Genomic DNA, 15,233 nt, shown 5'->3' on the forward strand with positions numbered 1-15,233 from the left:
TTAGATAGTGAGAAAGCCTAAGCCACCACACACACCCCTCCTCTCCTAACACAGTCCATCCACATTCCCAAACCTCTGAGGGGCCCCTGGGTTACCAACATACACACCCCTATGGAGATGGACACGGACAGACACACACACACACACACACACACACACGCACACACACGCACACACACACACACACACACACACACACACACACTCTTACCTGCACCGTTGAGCTGATTTCAGAAGCAAAACCTCCAGTAATTGGAGCCTCGTGACTGATAAGTAGACGTCCTGTTTTCGCCACCGACTGAAAAAGAAGAACACACACACACACACACTCTCTGATCAATACAGGCCACTCAGCACACAATCTCAGTGCTCAGTGCTTACTGTACTGTACATCATTTAGCTCTCCTGCTGGGACTGGGTAGCCTGAGGTGTCCAGGAGAGACATGTGGCAGGACATGAGAACATTACCCTGTATTACAGTAGCACTGTGACAGATGCCACAGAAAGGTAAGAGGATGAGGAGGATGAGGAGGATGAAACTGATATGCGAGTACATTTTCCAGCATGTTCCAACAGAAAGTCATCAGGAATGGCACATGCTATCTATGTGTGCATCAAAGTGTGGATCTCCAATCATTGGATTGATGATTACACCATGTCTCTGTCTGTTCATGTCGAGTCTGTGAAGCGGAATATATACGAGTACACACGTCGGTGAAAAGTGGGTGAAAGTGAACTAGACTTCAGACAAGTGGGTCTAAGGGTGTTGAGGAATGGGATTACATAACTAAATGCAGACCTTTACATGAAAACCTTCAGGATAGGCCCTGTCACCTGTCATTTAACATGACAGGAACTCGTGAAAAGTGGGTGAAAAGTGAAATAGACTTCAGACAAGTGGGCCTAAGGGTGTTGAGGAATGGGATTACATACATAACTAAATGCAGACCTTTACATGAAAACCTTCGGGATAGGCCCCGTCACCTGTCATGGTTTTGAAAATAGGATTAGCCTTACTCCTCTGTAAAAACCCAATACTCTCTTTTTCCTGGACAGGACCCGTGATGTGGGGCTAACGGAGTGAATGTCGGGACGGCAAGGGTGATGACCATGGAGATCAGAAACCACCCCCCAAAAAGATCAGGCTTTTCTTCTGGCTTTAGTGTCACCGTGCATTACAGGAGGGAGAGGAGGAGGGGAAAATGAAGAGGAGGAAGAAGAGGGGGAGAAGGTTCCTCCTCCTGGCTGCAACAGGCCCATACCACAGTGTAAAACCACAAGTATAGTATATTCTGATCTCATAAGCATCCCTGCTGGCTGTCTGTCCTCAACTCCTCCTCCTCCTCCTCCTCCTCCTCCTCCTCCTCCTGCTCCTGCTCCTCCTGCTCCTCCGTGTCCTCTCTTCACATTGTTGCCCCTTCATGACTCTTGGCCCTGGCCGAGGTTAGGCGACCTATGCCATTTCTATGTGACAAAAGTACAATAAGCTACTCTGAGCCAGCTGTAAATACCTGCTTTCACGGCTGTGTTTGTGTGGCTTGCGTTGGTTACAGCTGCAGAAAAAGGATTCTACTGGAATGTGCCGTCGCTTTGCTGAGAGTGGAATAGAGTGACATTCCTGCTGCAGGTTGGAATGGGAATACAGTTTCCACTGAGATAATGGACAGAACAGACCAGCAGAGAGTCCCTCTTCCATTAGCACACAGAGGCCTACTACTGCACACGACACACACACGCATGCACACCCACATTGCATGCATGCACACACTCACACGCACACGCGCACACAAACACGCACGCACGCACACACCCAAGTCACCACCTGCCTACCCCTAGTCCCACAAAATCACAAGGCAAGTCAACCCATGACCAAGGAATTTAAGCAAACCGGACATATGCCAACACAGTCATATAGAGTATGAATTTTCCAAAACCACGACGCCACAGATTTTACAACACATACAGGCTCTGGGCGTCTCTGATGCTGGAGAGGTAAATATTTACATTGCTGAGGTCCCCAGTTTGGCTGTGATACACTGGTGAGGTTGGAGACTAAAGTTCCCCACACTTATGAGGGGACTTGGAACCTCACCACAACTGGCAGTGGTCTGGCATGACCTGGCATGAGGGTCTAGCGTACGTCGACATTTGACACTGGTGGCATATTCCTGGAGTCGGAGCGGTTTTCTCAGTTCTAGTGGGTGATGGAGAAATTGGCATAAAACAGATTCTTCTCATTCGACCAGGTTTGGGGGGAAAAACTAAACCAAAACCAATTTACAAATCTACCAGACTTGGATGTTTATGACAGCAAACTGGGTCTGAATAAGGAGGTACGGTACCAGGTGGAAGGATCACCTGGCTGTATCCATCAGGTATCCAGGTGAGGAATGTTAGGAGAAAATGGAAGACAATAAACAGTACCTGGCTGACAGGTAACAGAGTTGGGATAAAGAGGGGAAATATCATGGCTTGACATGTTCCAGCTTACGGCTCATGACGCACAGGTAAAGATAATAAATCAGCATACCACCCGGCCCAACGGCCCCACCCTAACATTGACCCCATTCCTCATCCCCGACAAACAACCAGAAAGTGTTTTACATAAGCCTTCCACCTAACCCACGACGACACTAGCACCCTACCTCCATACAGGCCAGGAGAGAGGGGGGGACACATTAGAATGCAACACCAGCGCATTCTTCAGATGCTTCGGACACAAAGGATCCAGCGCTGTTATTACAATATCGTGGGATAGAATGTTAGACCCTGGGGGCCTCGGGAGGCTAACGACCCAGTTTGGGATCACACTCGACATGCCTGATCAGGGTCTAAACACTAGGAGGTGGGGCAGCCATTGGTGAAAGCCTTTTCCACCTCACGAAAGGGTGTTCCATTTCCCTGTGGTGTGTGGTTACAGTGACAATGGCAATACCAGGGTTAGGGGTCAATTGGAATTTCAATTCACTCAATGGGATAGGTGAATGTCCAATCGAGCGTCCCAACCGTGGACAACGGCAGCAGGTAAACAGTTAAACTAAATGGACTGGCTTATATAGCGCCTTATACCAAAGCACTTTACAATGGCCTCTCATTCACCCATTCACACACATGGCGGCAAGCTACCACGCAAGGCGCCGGCCTGCTCACTGGGAGCAATTTGGGGTTCAGTGTCTTGCCCAAGGACACTTCGACGTGTGGCTAGCCTCTGTTCGAACCGCTGTCTGCCGACCTTGCGATCATTAGACACCGGCTATACCCCCTGCGCCACAGCCGCAACGTGGTACCGTAAGGACCACAGGGGTAAGCCGACCGAGAATGCTAGTCGAGGTCCTTTTATGGTAACATGGAGTCACTTCCATTTCGGTCACACAAAAAACTATAGAATAAAATAAAATAAACACATTGTGAAATTCAAACGGTTCCTTTTAACCTCTCTGCCTTTGAACACGACGAGATCATACCCAGTAATCTTCAGTTACGAGGCCGATAATCATAATTTAGGCGAGCTCCTCTGTTTACGACTTATAACCAGTGCTTATGCTTTGGACAGTGATTTTATTGCTGGTATCTGTTGTGCGTCGCGGGACCGACTCCAAGACAAAGAAACAATGCAGACGGGATGGAATCAAACAGCCTTTTAAAAAGTGCAGTCTGATTTCCACATCTTTCCCACTGTCTCTATTCGTCCGCGCTCGTATTTTGGGTCTGTCTGTCTGTCTGACTGTCTGTCCGCTTTTTCGGTCTATTTCAGTGTCTGTCTGGCATTTACTGCCTTTAGAAAGGGCAACACTGATGCCTGCTGCTGTCGGACCACAGCCTATTCACCGCTGCCCTCAGACACTACCACTGTCCAACTCGCTCAGTCCAACTTACTGCCTCACCCAAGGGAAGGCAAGGACCAGTGACTTTTCTTGGACAGCGTATAGGCACGTACACACACAGTCTCACACACTGTCACACACACTCCCCCCCCCCCCCCTCCACACCCTCTCCCTCGCTGGGAACAGGGTCTAGTCGTTTCTTTTCCATCTCTGACAGTAGACTGGCAGTAGTGGTGTATTCGTACATAGTGATTGTGGCTGGCCCTTTAACCCCGCTCCTTCCGGAGCTGAAGGAGACTTCAGCGTTCTTAGAAGCGTCCCCGAGGCTTCCACTCTTGACTGGTGTGGTTTGACCCTTTCTGTCCACAGTCCCTCTTTTATTTGCCCTTCAGCGCTACTCGTTTCATGTCTGGAAACTCAGAAACCCGGGGTTCATAATGTGAATATGCTATATAAACAGTGGTGGGCAGCCCACATATGAAGATGAGCAGCACCTATATTCACTAGGAAATTATACACTCCGAAAACGAAGACAGAGAGCGAGCAAACAGACACGAAGCCATGAATCTTACAGAAGGAGCCCAGCCAGGCCGAGGCTAAAAGGCACGTTTGGGCTCCCACACTGTTGCCGTTTTACTACTTGGAGTCTGGCCTGATGGATGCATCGCTGTGTGAGTCGCGTGTCTAGGAGACTCCTAGTAGTGGAACCTCAGGGAGAGCGATGGAGCCGAGTCAACGAGTACGAGAAACGGAGATCACTTGTTCTTCTTCTTCTCCTTCTTCTCCTCCTCCTCCTCCTCCTCCTCCTCCTCCTCCTCCATGATAGTGGTCAACAATGTAAAAAGGCCAGAGGAAACCTGAAGGGGGAAGAGGGAGATCAAAGGGGAGTGATGAAACTAGGAGAAAAAGGAGAGCTGGAAGAAGGGATTTGTGATCCGATTAACATTTTTATTCACTCCTTGAATTTACAAATTCCCTGGGGAATACAATGGGCAATTTTCAATTCATTAATTGAAGTTCAATTCACTGCATGGATTGAATGAGTTGAAGTTCAAACTGACCCGAGCCCTCTAGGGCAGAAAGAACTGAAGGACAGAGAAAGTCAGAGTAGTGAGGAAGATGGATCATGATATTGTGTAGTAGTAAGTCATAGGCCTGGGTGGCCGGTCTTGGGCCTGGGCGGATGGTCTTGGGCCTGGGAGGCCGATCTTGGGCCTGGGCGGCAGGTCTTGGGCCTGGGCGGATGGTCTTGGGCCTGGGAGAGCGGTCATCGGAGGCTGGTAGTAGAAAGGTTGTGCCTGGTTGGCGGTGGAGACAGTGGTGGCAGACTTTTACTGCTCATTGTACTGCAGGGCTGTCATTACCATGCGCCGCTCTCTCTCTCTCTCTCTCTTCCTCCCTCCCTCCCCCCCCCTCTCCCTCTCTGTCTTTCCCGTCTCTCTTTCTGTGCCTGTCCCCGGCTGCCCACTGAATCGGGAAGTTGGAGGGGAACCATGAAATGTTTACTGCCATTCCCATACACACCCAACATAATGAGCAGCACTCAGCCTCTGCCTCCCAGAGTCCCAGCCTACGCTCTACGGTCCCCACCACCAGTGACTGACAGACAGACACCACCACAGCCTTCAGAAAGACGGACTTAGCCTGGCTCGGGATCAGACCTCAGGGTCACAGAGGACATTTACATGCAGGCATGGATGGATGAATGCATCGTCGCTTTTAAAAATATATATATAAAACAGCAGACGCGGCACCATACATCATCCAAATCCATGGAATATGTATGGTTTCGTAGACGGCGGCCACCCTCCGAAAAGTAGCAGTTTCAGAGGTCGTTTTATTGCAGCTTTGAAAAAAATGCTGTTGTGATGCATTTCAGAGAGAAAACCCCCTAGCAGAGGCACCTCAGAAGGAGTGATTGTAGAGTATATGAGAAAGGTATGAGAGACTGTACACCCACACACAAATACAGACAGCCACAACCACTTCACGGTTGCTTATTCGTACAGGAAAGCGTTTGTAGTCTCAGAGATGCAGCAAACAAATACAGGATTCATTCATATCGCTGTAAAAGGCTGTGGTTGCCTATATGCAATGTTTGTCATTGTTTTCATAAGCAACATTTCATGTACGCAGCTTCAAAAGGGTATCTATATTGAGATTTCTTCCAACAAAGCAGCGGAAAACAACTATTTCTAGAGAATAGAACATAAAATAGCAGTGATGACAAAAACAAAATGGCACACGCACGCACATGCACACGCGCACGGCACGCACACACAAATATAAAAGTGGCTCCCAGCGTTTTCCTAACCGTCCCGTTCCAACGGGTAGTCCATCAAATCTGAGTGTGACAGGAAGTGAAAGTTTAGAACCCTGCCGTCGGTGCAGAGCTGTCCTCGCCGCGGCCCTGCTGGCTCGCAAGCGCTCTCCCGACCCTGTAATCGCGCGGTCACCGCAGGGTTCTAACTCATGCACCACCATGTGATCTCCGTGACAAATGAGAGTTGCGACGCAGCCTGACTTCTTACTCAGTCCTTTAAAGTGACGCGGTGCGATTAAGCGAGAGGGGTGAGAGGGCGGTGAACGGGAGGGCCCATTAAAGTATGGTCTCAGAGAAGAGAGAGAGAGAGAGAGAGAGAGAGAGAGAGAGAGAGAGAGAGAGAGAGAGAGAGAGAAAGAGAGAGAGAGGAAACGCACACACGCACGCACAGTCTCTTTCTCACCCACACACCGCCTCAGCACTGGGCCCGTGGCCAAGCCTGCCTATACTGGAGCCAGGACGCCAGGGGAGACCTCAGACAGAAATAACTCCAAACATCCCATAAAGTCCCATTAAAGTCAATTCAACACACACACACACACACACACAGACATAGACACACACACACTGCCCTGAAACCATACCACCATCAACGAATTGAGGAAAAACCACAGAACCTGACAAGAGCTCTGTTGGTGCATCGCAGGGACTGCTCTTGGCACAGAGAGCCAGTCAAAACAATCAATGTTCCCCTTAAAGGGCCTATAACAGAGAAGAAATACACAAGGGGAGTTTCCCTGTTACCTCAGCCTGTCTATGAGATGAAGGGATTATGTTTGGCAAGGGCTTGTAACGGTCTATGTCAGGGATGTCTCATAAAATGGTAGAAGTGCTCTGTAAGCAACAACAAGGCATATAACAGACAATAAGAGACAATAACATACGTTTAATATGAGCAGAGCCAAGTGTGAGCAACCTGGTGGCTCGGAATCCTTTTTTGCAACTCTCCCATGACATGGTGAAGGAGTTCTTTTAAAACTTTTTTTTTTAGGGGGGGCGGGGGTTAGAGTTCCCCCTCCTCTGCTGCCAAGTAGCCCATGCCTGGGACGGATTAAGCATTTCATCTATTCTGATTCCAAGAGTCACAGTCAGAGACAGGTCACAGTCTGCAAAAAAAAAATCAAAACACCATCGCTCACCGGTTTACAGCCAGCTGTCAATCACACAGCCAGTCATCCCAAACGCCTCAGAATCGGCTTCTCGATTCCTGTTTCCCTGATCCAAGATGGCGACGTGTGTACAACACGAGCCCCGTGCCTCACCAGATTATGCAATTTAATGATGATTTGCCTACTAATTTCCAAAACTCTTGGCCGAAGCCGAAGCTGAATTGAAGGAAACATTAGGCCGAATACCGAATGCGTACCGGCAGTTTTTTTATTTATTTTTGTACCATTGCATAAATTAAATCAATTTGGCTTTTTATTCATGCTTTTCAAAGAAAGAAATGGTGAAAACTTGTATTCACTTTTATTGAACATTCCAGCAGACATTAGGCTATATACCAACAAAGCACAATAACTGAAAATAAATAAATAAATTAATAAGAACAGTATTGCACTGTTTGATCTCGTCATCAAAAAACATCTACTCAGGGTTTTTCCTGGCAAAAAATGTGGTGTTATGACAGAGAAAGTTTGTTAGTCCTTAATGACAGTAGTACCATGTCAGTCCAGAACCTATTGTTGACTGTCTGATCAATAGAACTTTTCAGCGAAAACCCTGATCATTTTCCAAACTGATAATTTTGCAAATAATACGTTAAAAGTAGCACTGAATAACGCTAGTATAGGCTCAACTTGTCATTATGGATAATGAAACAGCAAGCCAACTAATGTGACTTCCAGGATTTTTTATATGAAATAACATTTCAACCTAAAAGACTATTCTGACAGTTGACAAAGCGACGAGTGCGCAAGGCCAGGGAACACGCAACATGTTGCTGGCTGGTCGGCTGGTTCCCTGTGTTTACGTGCACAGCTATTTCTCTAGCAAACACAAAAGCTAAGCTTATTTGCAGTACCAACCTAAGAACTAGTTCGTAGAATTCCACAACATGTCTCCTGCCCCACTAGAGGAAACAACACTCTAGACCAGCGTTTCTCAACCTTTTTTCAGTCACGGCACTCTTTAAAAGTATGCGAAATCTTGAGTCACACCAGTGTAAAATGTATAAAACACACACACACACACACACACACACTAGGGCTGTTACGATTCGTCGACGTCGTCGACGTAATCGACTACGTCAATACGTCGACTTGCGTAATGTGCGTCGTAAATTAAAAAAAATATATAATAATTAACGTTTATTTTTTTTAAAGCTAAAAAATAAGCACAAAAAAAAGCAAAAATGGAATGGCCTATCACAGCAGTATGTCTGCAATGAACGAGCACCTCAAGCGAAAGCATCCTGGAGCTATTTGTGAAGACAGCCGCAAGATAGCACCACCTTAAGTCATCGTTGTATTTCTGTTCACTTTTCCGGCCGTGTATGAGTGAAAAATGGATAGCTACTAGCTAATGTTACACAAGCAATGTAGCTCACCACAGTTTGTATGTCTTGTCTTCTGGTGTTAGTAACGTTAGCTATGTAGCTGGCTAGCTACGGTAGCCTATTGTCATTGTGGTGCTCGCACCTACTGTACGTTATCTAGCTCGTAGCTCGCATGCTACGTTAGCATCAATTTAGCGTTTGGGACAGCCCTAACACACACACACACACACACACACACACACACACAGAGAGAGCGATGGTGGGGGGGGGGGGTAAATGTGACTTCCTATCAATGGGGAACCTGCATCTGGGACGATGCACACAACCATCCTATTCAGGCAGGGATGGATGAGAGGCAGATACAGAGCTCCTGGTCCATAGCCAATTACACAGTCAGTCTGACAGCGGAACCTTTGCCATTTCTTTTGCTGCTTGTGGGCACAGCATTTTGTTGACAACTGCTTGTGTGTGGCATCTTAGCCTTAGCTACTATCTTGGCGACTAGATAGCTAGCCTCCAGGGCTTTCTTTTGCACTTCATCATCACTTTCTCTTGTCGGTTGTGTTGACTTTTCGCGAATAAAGCGAATAAAATACTCTGCACCCTCGCCAGCTAGTGACGGATGATTTGTTGTCAGGCGTCTTAAGTTTGCCCGGAACCATCACTCGGTTTGACAATTTCATACCACTGATGGATGGCATGATGGATCCCTGGTAAAGATGGGACAAGTAGCTGTCATCGTCTTTTCTTTGTGTTGTTACTGGCCTCTACTACCGTTGCTCCTGAGCTACCACTGGATGATGAAGTTGATGGCTCAGATCCAGAGTCTGGAGCCTTCGCAGAGCCTTCGCAGAGCCTGCTTCACGCAACACTCTCTAGCTATTTCCCCGGCGTTGATGTTCTGACAAGGGGAAAGGGACATGTGAGACAAATCTGATATACGAGGTGGCTAATGATCTGCATTTTCATGATAAGTTGCATAAACAGTTTTTGGGAATTTTAAGAAATGTTATTATGTCAGCAACGTCAGAATATTTTTCGTACAGCACCCCAGCCTGACGTCACCCCGGTTGAGAATGGCTGCTCTAGAGTCTAGATAACGTATATACAAACATTGCTGAGGCTTACAAAATCATTCCCCTCCTCGGACAATCTGATCACCTCACATTGTTCCTACTTCCCAAGTACACACCACTCATCAAATGTGTGAAACCAACAGTGAGGACAGCCAAAAGTCTGGCCAGAGGTAGCAGACTCGACACTACAGCACCAGTTTCAACACACTGACTGGAGCACGTTCATCACTCAGGCCACCCTGGACATCCACACAGCCATTGGTTTATATGCTTCTTCTGTTCTAGATTACATCAATACATGTGTCAACAGTGTCACCACCCACAAACTGGCATGCTGGTCAGAAAAAGCCTCTTTAGCCTATTCTCTCTCCCCCGCCCCCCTGTACCCGAGGTACAGCCTAAGCAGGGCTCTCACCTCGGATGACATGACGGCACCGGGCCAGCCGGTCGGCTCTCAAAACGGCACTGAGAAGGTTCTGTGAAGCCGTCCTGGACCTCCATACCATCGGCATGAATCACCTCACCCTAATGACCTGGAGATGCCAAAAGTTAACAGGAGACGGTCTAAAAAAAACTAAAAGTACACGAAGTTCAGATCAATTAAAAAAAACTAAACAATAATAATAATAATTCGAACACAAAGCCAGTTTTGGTTTTCGTCTGGATCTCACCTCGCCTGTTAGATCAGAATTGGCCCTGAAACATCATCCACATCCCCATCCACATCCCCTCGCCTATCGGCGTGCCTGCTGACCTCGATGATCTCAATCTGCCCAGACCCCAGGCCAAGACTCTGAGCCTGCACTGCTGAACGGAGAGGAGATGGAGAGAATGGAAAACCGCCGGCCCAGGCCGTCTATCAAATCTAAGTGGGTTTTGCTAAGTGGGACAGACCTCAGGAACACCACCATCCCCTGCTGTAAGACCTAGTGGAGACAGAGGAACACCACCATCCCTCTAGTGGAGCCAAAAGAACACCACCATCCCCCTAGTGGAGCCAAAAGAACACCACCATCCCTCTAGTGGAGCCAAAGGAACACCACCATCCCCCTAGTGGAGCCAAAGGAACACCACCATCCCTCTAGTGGAGCCAAAAGAACACCACCATCCCCCTAGTGGAGCCAAAAGAACACCACCATCCCTCTAGTGGAGCCAAAGGAACACCACCATCCCTCTAGTGGAGCCAAAGGAACACCACCATCCCTCTAGTGGAGCCAAAAGAACACCACCATCCCTCTAGTGGAGCCAAAAGAACACCACCATCCCTCTAGTGGAGCCAGAGGAACACCACCATCCCCCTAGTGGAGACAGAGGAACACCACCATCCCCCTAGTGGAGCCAAAGGAACACCACCATCCCCCTAGTGGAGCCAGAGGAACACCACCATCCCCTGCTGTAAGACCTAACCCTAAACAACACAGATGAAAAGAACTAAAAGCAAAACACAGCGGAAGGAGTGGTGGGGGGGGGTGTTTCCTGCCTCTGGTCTCCATCCCTCTCCTCACTGTGGTAACAGCTAAAGGGGGCAAGACTGTATTCTCTTGATTTGAGTAACCATGATAATGTGTGTGTGTGTGTGTGTGTGTGTGTGTGTGGGGGACTACAGTAGCTAGCTCTCAAGTGTGCGGTCGCTTCTCCGGCGAGTAGATCACTGTGGCCAGCAGACCAATGGGAGTCGCAGAGCACACATCCCCCAGAACGCTCCAGGAAAGAGAGCAGCCTCCAAAGCTGGGATAAAGAGCCCCTTGTTACTCCCCCTCTCTGTTATGCCTCTGTGTGGCTCCGGCCTCTCCTCTCCTCCGGGCCAGTGACACACAGAGGAATCCTAGAAATCTCCTTTGCCGAGCTTAGGAATGTCTACACTGGCTGCTGCCTGGAGAGAGTGAATGGAAAAGCAGTCAGAGAGAGAGAGAGAGAGGGGAGGAAGAGGGATAGAAGGGGAAAGAACGAGAGAGTGAGGAAAAGGTAAAGGGAAAGAAATATGAGGGAGAGCAGAGTGACAACGGATGGCTAGAAGAATATTGAAGGAAAAAAAAAATAACAGGCTCGTCGTTAAACTACAGTCAGTGTGTGCGTGCGTGAGTGTGTGTGTGTGTGTGTGTGTGTTATTACCTAACTTTATCCCACATGCTTAAGTGCTGTAGTCAAAAAAGGCTCGAGTGTAGGCAGGCCTTTTTTGTAGCCTCAGGTTACGTCCAAACTTTCACCAGCGACACTAAGGAGAGAAGCTGGATCCACCGGCAGAAAACAACCATGAGTCATTTTCCACCGGTATTATTGCAGAAACACAGCCACATGACAGAGTTATGGCATCACCGGCCTATAGGCACGCATGATATGATATGATATATAATAACATACACGCACACACACACACACGCACGCGCACACACGCGCACACACACACACACGCACGCACGCACGCACGCACACGCGACCCCTCTGTGTGTTAATATTGTAATTACAGACAGACCTCAGCAATAAATATGTAGGAGCAGGCCCAAACCTCTGGCCTTTATTCATGTGCCATGTATCAACTGCCCGGTGGTTTCCAGTGACTCTGGAGTGACAACGGGCCAAAGATATTAGGAGCAGTGAGCCTCAGTCCCAGGCCCCGTCAGCAGACACAGGCTCTGACCTTGAGGCTGCCAGGGAAACACGTCTGCTAATCATTAGCAGCCAGCCCCAGCCTCATCTCTGGCCCCGCTCCACGGATACACACAGCCTGCTGCTGCTGCTGCTGCTGCTGCTGCTCTGAGGGGCAACATATCACACGACTGGAGTGGAACGAAATGCGCATCCAACCACCACACCCACCCACCCACACACACACGCACACGCACACGCACACGCACACGCACCCTCACCCTCACCCACACCCACATAGCTCTAGGCGTGGAGTTGACCCTACAAGCTGATCCTCCCCCAAATCCATTGTCAGCCAGGAACCATGAAAAAAAGATCTGGTGATCTGACCCAAGGTCAGCACTTGGGGAAGACTTCACCCACTACAGGGGAACGCCTTATTCGATTACCAACTCATTTGGCCACAGCGTGTACTGAAGCCATCCTGAGAAACCTGTACGCAAATCATCTGGACACCACCTGGCTGGTCTGCTTTAGTATACCATAAATACGAAGACACGTTCAGAGTTTATTATTCCAGTGGAAGAATAGTGTAACAAAAACAAAGGTGCAGTAGCCTATATCTTTGGCCTGTATTTTTTTTTATGGATGCTGCAGTTGATACTTGAACTCCCACCGTGCTCTGGAAGGCACATGGTTGTCCTGTCGACAAAGTAGACTCGCCGTAAATAATTTTAATTGAAAAGTGATGCCTGGGACACAACAGCTGGGGCCAGGTTCTTTTGATGGTGTACGTTTGTTTGAAGTAGTAATCTGTCCACATTGCTAACGAGAGATGGAGAGTGGCCAGCGAATGGGACAGATGCTGAGACACGTCGACAGCTAGGCTGCATCAGCACACACACACACACACACACGAGGCCAACCGTCTAACTCAAACCTGCTGTGTTCGAGGATCCCTGTTCTACGCTTTGTGTCTGGCGCGAACGTGCACTCACACACACGCACACACACACACACACACACACACACACACACATGGGTTAGGCTTAGGGTAACCCTACCCCTAACCATCTAGTTTGCAACTCTCCAGCTTTATTTAATTAATGAAGTGACCGTGTTCTGCGGCTGTGTTTGCCAGATGACTCGCTTTAACACATTTCCATGTGGTCTTCCAAAGACCTGATGTTTGGACCGGGTCCACGCTCGCTGTGTTCACAGAATATTGGACCACAACTGCGTTCCAGGGTTTGGGGTCAACTCCATTTTAATTGAGGAAGTGAAAGTCCAACTTCTAAACGTTTTCCATGCATATCGATGAGGAGCATTTGGAATTGGACTTTCTCTGCCGAAACACGGCTGTTGATTGAGGCATGACTGGCATGGTGGAAGAAAGGGGCCAAGGCAAGGCTCCACGGTTGCCTGCTTAACATAAGTGGTGCTTCGGTTCCAAATCCAACGATTTTGGCTTTACTTCTCCAACTCGAGGCTACATGTTGAAAGTCTTTGGGCAGTTAAGAAGCTGACGTCAGTCAGCCACTTAAAATACAAGTAGCCTCAGTGCTAAGCTGTACAGGGGCAGATCCCTTTTAATCAAACATTTTACTCAAAACATCCTAGTCGGAAAAAAAAAGAAAAGCACCCATATCAAACTACACACACAAACAACATTTAGGCAAACGAGGTCAAGCAGGGCCCCAAATGTGATCATTTATAAGCAAGAGGGGGAAAAGAAATCAGCCCATTAACGTTCTGATGCGTCAGAATAGAAGGGAGAGAGTCAAAAAGAAGAGGGAGAAAGACGGTGCCAGTTCTGCTCGGTTGGTTTGAGTGTGGGTCTCTCTGCTGAACGCTGAGGTTATTAATCAGATGATGTGGTTACGGTCTAGAGGAGGTCTGAAACTAAGCAGTGTGTCTGTTTGTTTACCTCACTATCATAACAGGGTTTCCATCTAATCTGCCCAAGATTACTGTTGCATAAACAATAACAAAAATAATAATCAGATGACTATGAGACTTAAAAAAAACATTTCATCTTTTAATGCTCAGTTTCCGTTTCATGGTGGTCAGCGGCGAGCTGCAGGAAATATGTTCCGTCTAGCGTACTGCGGCAAAAACGGCTTCCGAATCAACATGTTTTTAAAAGATAAAATGTAAAAAAAATATATATATATATATATATATAAAGTGTTTCTCATTGTAGTGTAAAGACAAACACTGCACAGGAATCAAAAAAAAAAAAAAAAAGCGTCCAAACTCCTCCTGCTTTCCCCATATACCCATATAATTACAGTATCGCAAACAACAACACAAACAACAACTGTAGCCAACGGCTGAGCACAGTATGTTAAACTTGAACAAAATGTTTGCCTTCCACATTGTTTCCGTCTCGTTTCATGAGAAACAAACACTCTCTGTCCTGGTCCTACAGTATTTACCAGCTCTCTTTGACTAAGACACACATTATGGCTCAGGAGCACTTAGTGGGGGAAAGGCGGGCAGGTGGATGAGTGGGTCTTATCTCCAAGCGAGTCTACCTGCTCCGGTGCTCTCAGTACAGTAAGCATCGAGCAGCATCACTTCCAAGAATCACAGCACAGCCGTACAGTAAAGACAAGGTTAACGAAAGTGCACCTGTGCCCCCTTCCTACCTCTCTTTCTCTTCCCCCCCCCCCCCGCCTAACCCCCCGCCGTATCCCATCTCTGCTTTTTCTCTCTCCTCCTCCTCCCTCCATTTATCTATCCACCTCTGTCGGTCTCTGGCGCACTCGCACTTCGTCCTGATATGATCCCGCCTCTGTGGGGTTGAGCAGGTTCAGCCAAGCGTTAGTGCGTCACCAGGAGGGACGAGGCCCAGCAGTCCATCTCTGACGCCAGGGGTAACCACCCCCAAGACACAGAGACTATTCTATTTACAGGGAGTGTCT

At 48.0% G+C, this 15,233-nt stretch overlaps 1 protein-coding gene across 1 annotated transcript in view; it reads right to left on the reverse strand.

Annotated features, from left to right (window-relative positions):
* The window catches only part of bckdhb (branched chain keto acid dehydrogenase E1 subunit beta), a 45,703-nt gene that overhangs the window by 13,835 nt on the left and 16,635 nt on the right, over positions 1 to 15,233 (reverse strand). The window contains exon 9 of the mRNA XM_080540876.1: positions 212 to 298. Coding sequence (XP_080397002.1) covers positions 212 to 298 — 87 coding nt within the window. The remainder of the gene's footprint in view (positions 1 to 211; positions 299 to 15,233) is intronic.

This window comes from Nansenia antarctica (genome assembly GCF_963989245.1).
Source record: "Nansenia antarctica genome assembly, chromosome: 10".
Taxonomy (NCBI): domain Eukaryota; kingdom Metazoa; phylum Chordata; class Actinopteri; order Argentiniformes; family Microstomatidae; genus Nansenia; species Nansenia antarctica.